Source organism: Phacochoerus africanus, chromosome 11 (assembly GCF_016906955.1).
Source record: "Phacochoerus africanus isolate WHEZ1 chromosome 11, ROS_Pafr_v1, whole genome shotgun sequence".
Lineage (NCBI taxonomy): Eukaryota > Metazoa > Chordata > Mammalia > Artiodactyla > Suidae > Phacochoerus > Phacochoerus africanus.
In genome coordinates, this window is record NC_062554.1 from 50,368,280 (window position 1) to 50,385,493 (window position 17,214).

The 17,214-nt window shown below is 37.5% G+C and overlaps 1 protein-coding gene and 1 non-coding gene across 2 annotated transcripts; both read left to right on the top strand.

Annotated features, from left to right (window-relative positions):
- The first annotated feature begins 8,435 nt into the window (after positions 1-8,435).
- Positions 8,436-8,642, top strand: LOC125112297 (small nucleolar RNA U3). The gene has a single exon (XR_007131092.1). It is a non-coding gene; the product is annotated as a small nucleolar RNA U3 (small nucleolar RNA).
- Positions 8,643-14,770: 6,128 nt separating this feature from the next.
- LOC125111757 (olfactory receptor 4D5) lies at positions 14,771-15,715 on the top strand. The gene has a single exon (XM_047753826.1). The coding sequence runs from the start codon at positions 14,771-14,773 to the stop codon at positions 15,713-15,715; it is 945 nt and encodes a 314-aa protein (XP_047609782.1).
- The last annotated feature ends 1,499 nt before the right edge of the window (positions 15,716-17,214 follow it).

Below are 17,214 nucleotides of genomic sequence, written 5' to 3' on the forward strand. Positions count from 1 at the left end.
CTCTGATATGCATGCATATCTTTTAGCCAAGATGGATTTCAGAGCAAGGGAATATGGGAAGATTTCCAGGACTTATTCTGGCCTGTTGCCCCTTCACTTTTTTGAGTCTTTCTGCACATGTGTAGTTGGGGTCTCCCTGACTCCAAGGATGGGAAGTATCTTGATCTTTTGCCCAAGAAGGGCTTAGCCCCTTTCTGCCCTTGCCATTAAAGTGTGCACAGCAGGCAAAGTCCAGTTATTTACCTTCCTCCTGTTTTTATTTCTATCTTGAAATATAAATGGGTGGCTGGTTGTAAATGTCTGTCTTGGAGCCTACCTATCTCCTGTCTCAAGTATAAGCAGGAGGCTAGTTGTAAATAGCCTACCCTGGAGTCCATCTATCTCCTGTCTTATAACCTTGAGAATTTAGCATGTCATTTCACTTCTCTGGGCCTCAACTCCATTAGAGTGACTTTGTATACGAGTCTAAGACCATTTTCCCTACTATGGTCCCTTTACTTTTAGGATGAGGAATAAGATTTAAAATTATACTATTTTCTCTTTAAATAGCAATTCGAGTTCACTTAACTAGAATAGTTAAACAGAAGTTTTTAAGTATCTGTAATTCTACTGGCCAAAGAAAATTCACAAATTTAAAATTTTTACTTATATAGGACATTGAAATGCCACAGCTAGGAAGTACTAATTCCTGTTTGATTTCCTCACTCCTTTGCTTATAAACTCCATTTAAAATAGGAACTTGTCAACCTCACATTTACCTGATATTGGGTTACAATCTGTCCTCTATCTACTTTTCCTATATTATCTCTTAGCACTATTTCTATTACAAGCAAGATATTCTGACTTCATCCAGACATTCCCTCTACTGTCTCATTTCCATATATTTTCTTAATCTGTCCCTTCCCTCTGAAATGTATCACTTCTGTCCGCACCTGTTTCTGAGTTAAAAATACTTTCTAGGAGTTCCCGTCGTGGCGCAGTGGTTAACGAATCCGACTAGGAACCATGAGGTTGCGGGTTCGGTCCCTGCCCTTGCTCAGTGGGTTAACGATCCGGCGTTGCCGTGAGCTGTGGTGTAGGTTGCAGAGGCGGCTCGGATCCCGCGTTGCTGTGGCTCTGGCGTAGGCCGGTGGCTACAGCTCCGATTCAACCCCTAGCCTGGGGACCTCCATATGCCGTGGGAGCGGCCCAAGAAATAGCAACAACAACAACAAAAAGACAAAAGACAAAAAAAAAAATACTTTCTAAATTTAAAGATAAATCTACCATTTATTTACATTCAAGATATTATTATGTAGTAGTCATCTAGGCAGTAGGCTAAAAGCTTTCTATGTATTGCCTAATTTCTTGTCAAAACTAACCCTACAGGATGGATGCTATTCTCATTTTACAGTTTTGAAAACTGCAAAGTAGTCATCCTTGCCCACATTATACAGATTAAATTCAGAGCAATTAAGCCACTTTAATCAGGAGTTCACAGTTAATGGATCCCAAAGCCAGGTCTCTACTGGTGATCCTGAGAACATACTCTCTATCAAAGCTTGCTTTTATAGTGTTAGCAAAAGTTATGGCTAATGAGCATCCTTTAGCATCTGGAAGTAGAGATCCTGAAATGAATGAAACATACTCCTGCCCTGCTTATTCCTCCAAGGAAAAGAAAACTTTTCTCTCCCAATAGCCCTGTATCTATAATTTTTTAGAGAAATCACATTTGAAATTTAATTTTTAGTTTATTCTTAATTTACAAAGTGTTAATCTAAAATAATGGAAAAGAAGGTAGAGATCTTGGATATAACTTATCCACTATTTTTGTTGTTGCATTTTCTCCCTGCTTACACAAAATATTCTGAGACTGAATGATCACTGAATTGGATTGAATGGAAAATTCACACATTTAGGTACAGAATTATACCTAAAAATACGTGCTGAAGAACAACCTCCTATGTTAATTTAAAAATCTAGAATTTATATTTACATTTCCAGCTATAAGATATATAACAGTGACATTTCCACCAAGTCTAAGGAAAGGTTTCAGGTATGATGAACTAGGGTAAACTCCCTTTCCTATCTTAAGCTCATCTGTAACAGAGAATCTGCTTAAAACCATATAGAGGGAAGTTTCCGTCATGGCGCAGCGAAAATGAATCCGACTAGGAACCATGAACTTGCAGGTTTGATCCCTGGCCTCGCTTGGCGGGTTAGGGATCCAGCGTTGCCATGAGCTGTGTTGTAGGTCGCAGATGCGGCTCGGATCTGGCGTGGCTATGGCTGTGGCTGTGGCCGGCAGCAACAGCTCTGATTAGAACCCTAGCCTAGGAGCCTCCACATGCCGCTGGTGTGGCCCTAAAAGGACAAAAGACAAAAAACCAAAAAAAACCAAGAAAACCATACAAAGGTTTGGAAAAAAATCATACCTATTTATTAATTTACATATAATACTTAAAATAGCTCAGTGAGGCAAATTGAGTGTAGTGTCATCATTTCCACTTCACTGACAGGAAAATTAAAGTTGAACTTTCCCTAAAGGCACATTTATTAGTGCAAAACTAGAATTAGAATCCAAGGTCTCGGATGTAGTTTCCAGAAGAATATAGGCTTTTGTCAGGCTGTTCACAGGATCTTGAATCCAAACTACCCAATTGCAGGAAGAACAGCTTGTTCAGTAATTCAAGCTTTTGAAGTTGATCTTACAAAATGTTTCCTGTCAGGAACAAGATTATTTGAAACAATTGCCTATATTACAATTTTCTAAATAACTTATTTAGTATAGGGATCCACTGATAGTGATTTTAAAACTGACAACAAATCAAGCTAACCTTCAGGGTCATTGCTTCGTTTTTATCAATGTCATTGCTGAAAGTCTTTTTGAAGGTCAAAATGGTATTTGCTTTTTTTTGTTCACAGCTGTTCAGTGAATAAGAACTCCGTGATGATGGAAATGTTCCGTCTTCACCGTTCAGTACGGTAGCTCCCAGCCACATGGTACTATTGAGAGCCCTTGAAATGCAACTGATGCAACTTAAAAACTGATTAGTAAATTTTATGTAATTTTAAATTGTCACATGTGGCTAGGGATGACTATATTGGGCAGCATAAACTGATTGTCATTCGATCTGAAATATTTTTGAAAGGTGAGAGTTTGAACAAATAGAAAAATGCCTCCCAGTTATTTTTTTCCAGGTTTACCCTACCTCGTGTATTTTTATGGTATTTATTTTTAATTTTTAATATTTCTTTAAATTTTTCTTCAGGTGTCATTGAAATAGATTTACTGAAAAAACATATACTAGCGAGAACCGTTTTGTATAAGTAGGCACTCAGTTTGTTGGATGCACCGTTAGACTCGGGCTGAGAGGATTGTTGCCCAGAACCCTCCTCTCACCACCTGGCCTCACCTGGGGCAAGGCATGGAGGGGCCATGGGGAAGTGCCCAGCTGTAGCCTATGGTGCCTTCCGGGCTTCAGGACTCTGTCCAAATGGCCCTGATGCCACCTCCAGAGTCTTTTCCAGGGCTACATTCCTAAAGATGGCTGGTGACATATGTAAGTGTACCCCCAGGTCTGAGGGACAGCCAACACTGTTCTTTTTGGGGTAGTGGGACAGGAGACAGTTTGAATGTGCAGCTGGAGTGCACAGATGTACAGTGGAGGCCCCTCACGTGCAGGATGGAGCCAGGGGGTGAAGAGAAAGCAAGAGGAATGAGGTTGCCTCTTTCCATTTTGTCACCTGTTTCCATCCTTTCCCAGTCCAGAGGAGAGCTCTTTGGTGACAAAGAATTCTAAAATCAAATCTGGCCTTCTGGGCCCTTATGAAGGTATATTCTTCAAGAGAATAAGAATATATTTCATTTAACAGTATGCTATTTTAGTTTGAGTTGAGAGCCAACTCTCAGTATGCTGGGTTCATCAGTAGAGGAGTTTCACATGGGCAGATAGAGAGACAAGCAGGAAGCAAAGTAGATGGGGCAGAAAATCGATATTTTCCCATTTTAAACCAGGCATCTGGTCCTTGCAAGGAGATCAGAGCATTCCACTGGGAGAAGCCTGTTTTCAGATCTATCAGGGTAAAAAATGAGGCTTTATCTTATTTAAAAATTATGGCTTCAGAAACTAATGTGTTACTAAAATAATCCTGTGGGGGAAACGTGCTAAGTTTCTTTTAGAAAAAAAAAATTAAGACCAGGAATCAGGAGTTCCTGTCGTGGTGCAGCGGAAACGAATCCGACCAGGAACCATGAGTTTGTGGGTTCAATCCCTGGCTTCACTCTGTGGGTTAAGGATTGGCAATGAGGTGAGCTGTGGTGTAGGTCGAAGACTCGGGCGCGGCCCTAAAAAAAGACCAAAAAAGAAAAAAAAAAGAAAAAAGACCAGGAATCAGAAGGCATGGTTCTAGACCTAGATCATCACCAGCTAGAGATTTTTCAGGAAGTCAGTTTACTTATATAAGTACTTTGTTCCTCAGCTATCCTCGCTGTGAAGTGGAGCACTCAGAGCTGTTTTATATTGCAGAGGGTCACTGCGAAGAGAGAATGAGGGCTCCGTTTTGTTAACAAAAATATATTTTTTGATTTTTAAATATACAAATAATAAATGAATCCTAATCAATAAAAGCAAAATAATTGAACACTATGGAAACACACAGAGTGAAAAAATAGAAATTCTTGAGCTCATCCTCTTTATAATGTCAATCGTCTCTCTGGAGGTAAACACTCAACAATTTTATGTCCTTCAGAAGACTTCTATATACTTTTATATATGTACATATACAAAAATAAAGCTTTTAAAAGCAGAAAGAGGATTTATTATACACTTTATACAATTTTCATAATCTACTATTATTTAAACATTTTTTCCACTAGTAAAGAAGATTCCTAGAAGTGGAATTCCTCAGTCAAATATCTGCTCATTTAAATTTTGAATAGGAACTACCAAATTACTTTCCAAAATGTAATACTGGTGTACACTGAAATGATATTAAATGTCTGTTTCTTCACACTTTTAAAAACAATTGTTAGCCTTTTAAATGTTTTGTCTCAATTATAGATGAAAATCGATGTATTATTGTTTCAGTTAAGCCATGTATTCTGGTCTACCTCTGTGGTTGGGCATTTTTTAAATGTGCTTACTGGGTATTTGTATTCATTTCTTCTATGAATTATCTTTCCATACTTATCCTTCTGCCCTTATTGATTGGTAGGAGGCATTTATATTTTATAGATATTAATCCTTTGTTTACCATAAGGCTTGGTATCCTATGCTTTTCATATTTTCTGCCAAGTTTGTAAGCTTCCTTTTGTCTTTAGTTCCCAGTGTGAACAATATTCCCAAGTTTTTAATTTTACACATATTTTTCTGTTTGTTGTTTCCTTTATAACTTTGGATTTTTGTGTCTTGCTTAGAAAAGCCTACCTACTCCAGGTTTATAAGAAGTCTCCTATATTCTAAAACTTTTATGTTATATATATTATTTAAATTTAAATGTATAACTCACCAGGAACTTATTTTTTATGGACAAGGTGCACAAACCTTATTTTTTTCTAAGAGATTTGTCAGAAGTCCTTATCTCAATAGTTCATACTGTGTCCATTAATTTGAAATACTTTTATCATATGTTAAGTACCCAAATATAATATATAAATTTGTGTATGTATATGTTTCTGAACTTTTATTTCATTTACCCTTCCTTATATCCTAATCTATAACATTGCATCACTTTAATTGCTCTTTTAAATATCTGTTAGTGTGCAAAATCCATCTTAATATTTAAAAATATTCCTTTTTTAGATGAACTTAGACATATCCTGTTGAATTTCTCCAAAGTTACCATTGGCATTTTGGCTAATTTGAAATTATAAAGGTATTACACATATCTTAAAATATATTGTGGCTTCTTAGCCTTTAAAATATGGCATATGTTTCAGGTAAGTATAAAATTAATTAAGTTTTAGATTTTTATTTCATATAGGTCTTAGACATTTGGTTTATTTTGTGTACTTCGTAGTATTTTTTATTATTGAAAATGAGAGTATAGCCTATTTTCTTGCTTTTTCTAAAACTTTTTCTGGAAGATGGAAAAGCCAATTGTATACTCATTGTGTATGCATAACTATGGTTTGTTTTTTTTTGTCTTTTTTTTTTGCTATTTCTTGGGCCGCTCCCGCGGCATATGGAGGTTCCCAGGATAGGGGTCCAATCGGAGCTGTAGCCACTGGCCTACGCCAGAGCCACAGCAACGCGGGATCCGAGCTGCGTCTGCAACCTACACCACAGCTCACAGCAACGCCGGATCGTTAACCCACTGAGCAAGGGCAGGGACCGAACCCTCATCCTCATGGTTCCTAGTCGGATTCGTTAACCACTGCGCCGTGACGGGAACTCCAACTATGGTTATTTTAATCCTCTGCCTGAATTTGATTTTTCAATATTTGATTTAGAATTTAATCCTCTGTTCATGTAGAGGTTAATGTATAGCTTCCCTTATTGGATGTGTGGTCATTTTTTTCTGGTTGTGATAGTAGCATTGCATGACTGCTATCAAGGCAATAGAGATGGTCGCCATCTTTATTGCTGCTAACAGTTCATAGCACTTTTATCCATTCAACAAATACTTATTGAGTTACTGGCCTCCTCCGTGCAGTGTAGGAATAATCTACAACCTGATGGTTGGGTAGATCTTCCCTGTAAAACATCCTGCTTTTAAGGGAGAATCTTTGACAAACTTTACAATTTATTTTATTATTTGCATAATCATGTTTTCCACATTAACAGTGGTTTATTTATATTTTCCTAGAATGTTACCCATTTCACTAGATTCCTAAATTTATTCTTGTAAATTTCACACAATTTTCTTAAAAATATAATCTCTTTATAGTTTGCTTTTTTGGCAGTTCCTACTGCTGTGTATATATATTTCCTTTTTCATCTTGTTTAAACTTGCCAGATATTTGTCTCTAGGCTATTATTTTTTTTAAAGAAAGAGCCTTTTAAAATTAATGATGTCCATAGTTTTCATTTGATGCTGGAATGGGAGAGGTAGCTGCTCTTTTGACTCTATTTTTTTCTTTTTTTTAAGTTTCTTTCGTTGGATTCTTAATTCATGTATTTTCCTTTTTATTTTAAAATATGGAAAATTATGGGTACAATTTTCTTCCTACTATTTTTCTGACTGTCTGCAAATATTTGATATATAGTACTCTTACAGTTACTTTCTAAATATATTTAAAATTTACATTTGAGTTTTTCTTAAATCAAAAAATTAGTTAAAAGAAATACTTAAATTTCTCAGTGCATGATTTTTTTGCCTAGACTTTTTCACTGCTAATTTTCTAATGATATAGCAGAAATTCTGCCACTTAGATTTTACTGGAATTTTCTCTATGGCATAATACATGAGCAATTTTTTTTTGGAAAAACACATAGGTATTTGAAAAGAATGTCACTGTTTTGGGGAATACACTTTTTTATATTTATTATTTTATGTTGGTCAACAGTGTCATTCAAACTCCATTATAGGTTTACCTATTTTTTTAATACATGATTTAGTAGTTTCTTACCTCTGGAATTATCATTTATTTTTTTCTTGTAATTTTAATGTATTTTAAAAAACATATATTGAAACTATGTTGATAGGTATATAAATCTCTAAGACTGTTAATATCTTGTCAGACTGTACTTTTTATCCCTATCTATTGATAAAATATATGCTATTAATCTTATTTCATCTATTATTAGTATATTAATTGCTTCTCAGTATATTTGCTTGGTTTATATTTTTCTAGCATGCTAATTAATTAAGTAGTTAATAATTTCACTTGGGTTCATGATTTTTCTGTAAATGAATGAACATTTAAATAATGGGAAACTTGTCTCTTCAAATCAGTTCATTCTGTTTATCAAGCAAGAGAAGTAGTGGTCCTAACAGATGGACCAACTCCTTTTTTTTTTTTTTTTTTTAACATTTCTAGTTCCACAAACAGAATGCTACAGACATTAAAAGAGTAATGTGCAACTTTATATCAATAAATTTCACAGTGTAGATGACATGAACAAATTCCTTTAAAAATACAAATTACTAAACTGATAAAAATTTTTAAAAATATTGATTTATTGTTCATGGTAGAGTTCACTGTGAGTGGAGTGAGTATTCCAGTCTACTTTGAGATTAGAAGGTATTCAAATGATTAAGAAACCTGCCTTACCAGCTGAAAGGAAATTTCAGCATGATTGTTAGGAAACAGTATGTTAATTGCACATGCTATTGCTTGAAGAATTTCTGGAAAGTTTATAAGTGAAACTAGTCTTTTGAGCATCGGCCTTTGATAGACTCATGCTCTGTATATTACTCAATGTATTTTAAAGGCGGGTTACCTGAGAAAACATCTTTCAGTGCAATGTAGGCAGTTTTTATAACCCAGTGAAGGGTATAGCAATGTGGTAAAGACCATATTTTCAAGGATAATTTTTATAGGCCATTTCTAAGCACATATTCCATTGCTAAGCATGAAGAAGAGATGAAATACTCTCGTAAGTGGGAAGCTGGATTTTGGTGTTGCTTTACTGCAGCTGTTTTTAACTCTTGGTCATCATCCCTTTTACTTCCCCCAAGTTGGAGAATTTAGAAGGTAAGATTATAGTCCTAGTGATGACCTGCATATTTTGAAGTTTTTTTAGGAGTAAGAGCTTCTGGTAGAGTTCTCTTCCCCTTCTTCTGTTTGTTAAATAGGCCAGTTAAAGTAGTTTGCCGTTTAAGTTTATAATTACATTCCTTTCTTCATTCCCTTGTTTCTAACCGATAGTTTCCTTTAGCCTTTGTCAACAATGTCTAGGAGACTTTGGTAGTCAGATATACCTACCCAATCACTTGTAATCTGGTTTTACTTGCTAGTTTGGCACTTTTGAGGATATTGAACAATTTAGCTTTTTTTTTTTTTTTTTGTCTTTTTAGCTATTTCTTTGGGCCGCTTCTGCGGCATATGGAGGTTCCCAGGCTAGGGGTCGAATCGGAGCTGCAGCCACTGGCCTACACCAGAGCCACAGGCAACGCGGGATCCGAGCCGCGTCTGCAACCTACACCACAGCTCACGGCAACGCTGGATCGTTAACCCACTGAGCAAGGGCAGGGACCGAACCCGCAACCCCATGGTTCCTAGTCGGATTTGTTAACCACTGCGCCACGACGGGAACTCCCAATTTAGCTTTTCTGATGAGGTGCCAGCTTTTGCAAGGATAGGGCTAGGTTTCGAAGAGTCATGTGTACTGCATTTGGAAATATACTGGATTCCGTGGACTTTACATTTTTGAGCAGCATCCCAGGTGCACTTTGGGGTCTTTTAGATCTTTACAGCTGATGTCTTTCAGTTGGAGTCACTTTCCTATACACTTATATTTTCTTCTTTCTTGATTTATTCCATTCTGTTGAAACATAGCCATCAGTAGGTTCCTGAAAATTTTTCTGAGAACTTGAGTGCCTAAAATGCCTTTTTTTTTTTTTTTTCATAGTTCCCACTTGTGGCACAATGGGTTAAAAAAAGTTTTTTTTTCTATCCTCCCTTTTGAGTAATATTTTGGCCAATTTGAGAATTTCTGGATGAGAGTCATTTTCTGTTGGAATGTCGAAGGTATTTCTCCATTGATCTAGTGTCCTGTGTTGTTACGAAATCTAGACTTTTTGATTTTTTTTTTTTTTTTTTTTGCTTCTGGAAAATGTTCCCAACTTTTATCAGAGAGTGAGTTAGTTGGTATTTCTCCAGTCATTGGAGAAATATTTAGAGGATCTAATCTAATCTGGAGATTTTTATCTTTTAGTTCTGTTTTTTTTTTCTTTTCCATTTTACTCTCTATAAATAATTTCTTTCTCTCCATTTTCTCTCCTCTCTGCTATCTTTCAGGAACTCCTCTTAGTCAGATATGGCACTTCCTAAATTGATCGTGTGATTTTTGTATCTTTTCCTTCGTTATTTTCCGCTAATTTCTGGAATGTTTTCTTGACTTTCTTTTTCAAACTTCCTACTAAAAATTTTAATTTTGGGTGTCAATCTTTTAGTGTTCAAGAGTTCTTTGTTGTTAGCTGATAGATCTTTTTTTTTTTTTTTTTTGTCTTTTGTCTTTGTTGTTGTTGTTGTTGCTATTTCTTGGGCTGCTCCCGCGGCATATGGAGATTCCCAGGCTAGGGGTGGAATCGGAGCTGTAGCCACTGGCCTACGCCAGAGCCACAGCAACGCGGGATCCGAGCCGCGTCTGCAACCTACACCACAGCTCACGGCAACGCTGGATCGTTAACCCACTGAGCAAGGGCAGGGACCGAACCCGCCACCTCATGGTTCCTAGTCGGATTCGTTAACCACTGCGCCACGACGGGAACTCCTGATAGATCTTTTTGATAACATTCTGTTCTTGATTTTTGGTTATTTCTTTTCGTCTCACTCTGAGGATCTTACACACTTTTTTGAAGTTTCCTTTTGCTCCCTGTGTTATCTCTTTTTCCTCCAAAACTTGTTTTTCAAATTGTTTATTTTGCTTTTTTTTTTTTTTTTTAATATCCACAACCACAGCAATATGGAAGTTCATTGGCCAGGGATTGAATCTGAGCCACAACTGTAACCTCTGCTTCAGCTGCAGCAATGCTAAATCCTTTATCCCCCTGGGCTGGGCTGGAGATTGACCCACACCTCCACAGCAACCTGAGCTGCTTCAGTCAGGTTCTTAACCCACTGTGCCACAGTGGGAACTCCTATTTAGCTTTTTTTTTGAGTTGAAGTTTTTACTAAATGGTGATTCTTTGCTCTCTGCTCATATTTCAAATAAGACAGTAAAGAACTGATTTAAGCTCTGTGATCAGGGGTGGAATTTTCTCCCGATGAGCTTCACTTTTGAATGATAAGCTGGAGATCCAGCATTAGGTGACTCTCCCGGTATGGTAAAAAGAAAACTTTTCCTTGAGTTCTTCCTTTTCTTCTGTGAAAATTCAAGGAGAAAATGTACCTAGTAATTTGTCTTATCGTCAGCCCAAGGATAATAAAGACCTTAAATCTTGCCTGTGTACCTTCCATGTAGTAGAACAATCATGGACAAGCCTAGGTGTCTCACATGTGATTCTTGTGGATGACTATTTGTAGTGGACTACTCTGGAACTACCTACTTTAGATCTGTTTTAAGCAAATATCCCTATTATAGGTGTAATATAACAGGCAGTATTTCCAACCACACAATAATAAAACAGACACTCAATAAAAATAATTTGTATTTGGTATTTAGTGATCTCATGATCTATTAGTGATCCTTGTGCCTCGCTTTTGGAAATTCTGCCCCATAACAGAATGACTGAGCCTAGCTCCAGATTTATATCTCCTGGGCCAGATTCTAAGCCAAATTATTCTTATTTTCTGTGTCTCAATTTTGTTATCTGAGATATAAAAAGTATCTAAATCATGAGCTATCATGAGGAATTAATGATATAATATTTGTAAAGCTCTTAGCACAGTGCCTGACACAGTATCTAAGTTCAATACTTGTTAGCTATTAATACTGTTATTTATTGTTATGTATAACCTTAAAAATTCTATAGCATCTCTCCATTTATTTACATATAGTTTCATTTCTTTCAGAAATGTTTTGCAGTTTTTGTAGTTTTCATTGTAGTGGGCTTGCAAGTCTTATGTCAATCTAATTTTAAAATATTAAGTGAAAAAACTTAAATTTCTGTCTCCCAAATGTTTGTTTCTAGTATCAAGACATTCAAATGCATTTTTATTTTGGCTATGTATTCTATTATACATAGAATACATATTATATTATATATATTATAATATTATTAATATATATTACATTATTCTAACATAGTCTTGCTATATTTATTAGTTATTTTGTCTTCCTTGGGATTTTATCCATAAACAATTATATTGTTTGCATATAGGTACAATTTGACCACTTTGAATCATTATATCTTTTATTTCTTTTATATTGGTGAGAAGGGCAGTAATTTCTTTTTCCTTGACCTGGGAGAAAATATTTAATATTTCACCATTACATATAAAGCAGATTATAGGCTTTTGTAGGTACCTTTTATTAGGTTGAGTTTATGTCTTTGTATTTTTAACTGTTATGAGTCAATGTTGAAGTTTGCTACATGCATTTTCCATATCAAATGAAATGATCATACAATTTTCTTTTATTCTATTTATATGGTAATTTGCATTATCTGCATTTTAATGTTAAACTATACTTATTTTTCTGAGATAAACCCTACTTTGCAGTGATATCCTGTCAGTTATATGTCATATAAATATCACACATATCAGAGATAGATAATATCAACATGATGTCACTGTTGGTACAATTGTAGTTACCTGGCTGAGGTAGTGTTTTTCCTCAATGGAAACTTATTATTTCTTCCCCACTTTCCATACTTGGGGAGAAACTTAATATGTTTAGTTTATCCTTAGAGTGGGAGTTTGCTTCATCTCCTTGAGGACAGTATCTACCTAAATTATTTGGAATTCTTCGAGGGAGATGTGTCTCTTCTCCCCCATTAGTTTGTTTATTCAATCATTTATTTATATTAAATATGTTTATTTTACCTTTTGGATTATAATCCAGTTCTTTTTTTTTTATTTTTTATTTTTTTTTGTCTTTTTACCCCTTCTAGGGCTGCTCCCACGGCATATGGAGGTTCCCAGGCTAGGGGTCAAATCGGAACTGTAGCCGCAGGCCTACGCCACAGCCACAGCAACGCGGGATCCGAGCCTCGTCTGTGACCTACACCACAGCTTATGGAAATGCCGGGTCCTTAACCCACTGAGCAAGGGCAGGGACCGAACCTGCAACCTCATGGTTCCTAGTCAGATTTGTTAACCACTGCACCACGATGGGAACTCCAATTCTTATTTTATGTAAATTGCTTTAGCTTTGTTCACTTTGGTCATTTGGCTCTTGTGTCCTTTTTTGCCTTTTTTTTTTTTTTTTAATGGCTGTGCCTGTGGCATATGGAATTTTCCAGCTAGGAGTTGAATTGGAACTGCAGCTGAGGCCTATGCCACAGCTTTGGCAACACTGGATCTGAGACACATCTGCAACCTATGCTGCAGCTGACAGCCATACTGAGTCCTTAGCCCCCTGAGCCAAATGGGAACTCTGTATCTGTGTGGTAAATTTAGAGTTGCATTAAATTATTTGTTTTATTCTTTTAAAATCCTAAGTGTTTTCACAGTGCTGAGTAAATAGAAGGTGCCTAATAAAACACTGGGGGGTTGGGATGGAAATGCTATAAAATTGAGTTGTGGTGATTGTTGTACAACTATAAATGTAATAAAATTCATCGAGTTAAAAAACACATTGAATGAACAAAGAAATAAAGAAAAATATAAGTGACAAGCCATATTTAAAATTAAGTTAAATTTGGATTGATACTTGACATTTCTATTAAGAGATATAAAGAGATTCACTCCAGGACTCTTGTAAATAGCCAGCTTTCTTAATGTCTTTTAAAATATTTCAATATCTAAAACACCTTTATTTCCAAGATTTTCAAATGTTGAGGCAGTATTGCATTGAGATAGTGATTTTTCAACTTTAATCAAATACTATGGCCTCCTCTTACTATTTCTCAGATGAATAAGAAATACTCCTTGCATAAGTTCCCTGAAATTAATATAATCAAACTCTCTGGGAGTGATTTAATATTCTAGATGCTCTTCTCTATATTTCCCTAGGGGAAACAAGGGATTATTGTTTCTCTGGGTTTCCCAGAGATATGGGATAGAAAGACTTTTCTTCCACATGTTTTCTTTCTTTCTTTTTTTTTTTTTTTTTTTGTCTTTTTAGGGCCTCACCCGTGGCACATGGAGATTCCCAGGCTAGGGGTTGAATTGGAGCTGCAGCCACTGGCCTACACCACAGCCACAGCAACAAAGGATCAGAGCAAACTACACCACAGCTCACAGCAATGCCTTATCCTTAACCCACTAGGTGAGGCCAGGGATTGAACCTGCATCTTCATGGATGCTCGTTGATTCGTTTTCACTGAGCCACAATGGGAACTTCCCATATGTTTTCTTATCAAAGGTTAGAAAATAATGTGCAGCAATAGTGTTTTGTGTTTTCCCTTGCTCATAATTTAACATTCTTCTAGGATGAAAGTCCTATAGTGGAAAAAATATATCCAATGTAGAGCTAGCTCAGAAGGCAACTGAATATTTTCCCAGGGGTATAATGGGAAACTTGCCCTTTTCATTGTGGATATAAATGAGAGATCCAGCACCTCATGGAAACACTGTCTAAATATCTGATGTGTGGGAATTTATCAGGTTTTCTACATAAAGGCCACGTGTAGTTGTAAAACATTAAAGTACAGGATTTTTGGCCAACATTTTGGCTGATTTATATCCTAGGTGAGGGAAGTGAGGCTTAGAGAATTAGAGAAGGCTGTTCTGTTTATATAACTAGTTACTGCGAAAATCAAAATTCACTCCCAGTTTAACGATATTTCCTCTAAATACCAGTTTTCAATTTTTGAGTGCTGATTGCTTTTGATTTTCATAAGCCATAAATAGCATGAGTGCTATCCTGAGTTTTGTGACCCTGGTGTTTGATTTCACCAATATATGATGTACAAATGCTGGTTGTCCTATAGAACCACTTGCAGCAGTCTTTTTACAATAGATGGGATTCTTTTCTCCAGTGAGGCAAGAGGAAATTCTTTCAGAGAAGCCTGTGGATCCCATGATGACTATGTCCACTTTCCTCAGCAGGTTCACTTACCAGGTCTTACCAAGCAGATGAACCCAACAAACCATTCCCAGGTGACAGGTTTCGTCCTCCTGGGGCTCTCTCAAGTATGGGAGCTCCGATTCTTCTTCTTCATCGTCTTCTCTGTTGTATATCTTATGACTGTAACTGGAAATCTCCTTATTGTGGCCATAGTGACCTCTGACCCACGCCTGCACACAACCATGTACTTTCTCTTAGGCAATCTTTCTTTCCTGGACTTTTGCTACTCATCTATCACAGCGCCTAGGATGCTGGTTGACTTGCTCTTAGGCAATCCCATCATTTCCTTTGGTGGCTGCCTGACTCAGCTCTTCTTCTTCCACTTCACTGGTGGCATCAAGATCTTTCTGCTGACGGTCATGGCGTATGACCGCTATGTTGCCATTTCCCAGCCCCTGCGCTACACGCTCATTATGAATCGGACAGTCTGTGGGCTTCTCATGGCAGCCTCCTGGGTAGGGGGCTTCATCCACTCCATTGTACAGGTTGGACTGACCATGCAGCTGCCATTCTGTGGCCCTGACAAGCTGGACAACTTTTACTGTGATGTACCTCAGCTCATCAAATTGGCCTGCACGGATACCTTTGTCTTAGAGCTTCTGATGGTGTCCAACAATGGCCTGGTAACCCTGCTATGTTTTCTGGTGCTCCTGGGATCCTACACAGCACTGCTAGTCATGCTCCGAAGCCACTCGCGGGAGGGCCGCAGCAAAGCCTTGTCCACCTGTGCCTCCCACATTGCAGTGGTGACCTTAATCTTTGTGCCTTGCGTCTATATCTACGCAAGGCCATTTCGAACATTCCCCATGGACAAGGTGGTCTCTGTGCTGTACACGATGGTCACTCCCATGCTGAATCCTGCCATCTATACCTTGAGAAATAAGGAAGTGATCACGGCCATGAAGAAGCTGTGGAGGAGGCAAAAGGACCCTCTGGGACCCTTTGAGCACTGACTTCCAGATTAGCAGAAGCAGAGACCTGAGAATCTGAGAGATGCTTCAGGGTCCCAACCTGCTCGAGAAGACCCACAAAGTAGACCCAGTGCTACTTGTCTACTGCTTTTTGTTTTGTTTTGTTTTTTGTCTTTTGTCTTTTTAGGGCCACATCTTCTAGCTTATGGAGGTTCCCAGGCTAGGGGTCTAATCGGAGCTGTTGCTGCCCGCTTACACCACAGCCACAGCAACGCTAAATCCCAGCCGAGTCTGCCACCTACATCACAGCTCATGGCAATGCCAGAGCCTTAACCCACCGAGTGAGGCTAGGGATCAAACCTGCAAACGAATCAAAATCAGATTCATTTTCGGTGTGCCACCACGGGAACTCCTTCTTTGTTGTTTTTAACCTCAGTTAAGTTCTAGTGACCTGAACTTTTAACCAAGCTAGAAAATGGAATTGAGTATCCTAGAACCTCTCTCAAGAGCTTTCTAGAGAAGAAGGTTCAAGTGCTATGCAGAGATGATATTTGGCTTAGATGGCACTTTTCCGTATGAGCATGATGTTGACCCTCCTGAGAAAGTTCAAACAGTATTATGCATGGAGGTGGTACATCTGGCTCTTCTTTTCTGATCTTTCTTCTTGGACATAAAATACATTTGAGGGGCTCAAAAGAATTATAAACTTCCAGGAGAATGGAGGGAACTGAAGGTTAAAGAAATGTTGGACACTGAGTCCTGATTTCAGGAGGCTGATGGGATTGAATGTCAATGAAGAGGAAAGAAATTGTCTTGGGCAAATTACTTTCTTCCTCATAGTTTGTTAAGGTCATTATGATCACCATCATCTAAGTAATATTTGTTAAAAGAGTTTACTATGTACCAGGCGTTGAACCAAGTTATAAACATTTGTTATTTATTTTAATTCTCTCAACATTCTTAGAAGGTAGGGATCTTCTGCATTTTAAAGGTGAATCAAGTGCAGTTTAGAGACATTAAATAGTTCATTGAAGGCCCCAGAACTGGTTTCTAGAATCCAACCCAGGTCTGTTTAACTTGGTAATATCTAAGACTCCTTGTAGCAACTAAGGGTAAATACTTTTTTTGGTGAGTTTTTGTCAGTTAAATTGGCATCATGTATAGAGATTTCATATATATATACACATTTTTTTTTATTTTGGTTTTATTAGGGCTGCACCTGCGGTATCCAGGCTAGGGGTCGAATTGGAGCTGTAGCCACTGACCTACGCCACAGCCATAGCAACATCAGATCTGAGCCAAGTCTATGACCTGCACCACAGCTCACAGCAACACCAGATCCTTAACCCACTGAGGCCAGGGACCAAACCTTCATCCTCATGGTTCCTAGTCAGATTTGTTTCCGTTGAGCCACAATGGGGAACTTCAAGGTATAATATTTTAAGTTAGAGTCTTGGTCTAGTGTGAGACACAGGCAGATTAGATAGTGGAATATGGGTACTTGGAGTAAAAAACATTATTTTTGGACAGTTGGACCCAAT

Coding starts and splice junctions, on each gene's coding strand:
- LOC125111757 (XM_047753826.1), top strand. CDS start 14,771: ATGAACCCAACAAACCATTCCCAGGTGACAGGTTTCGTCCTCCTGGGG.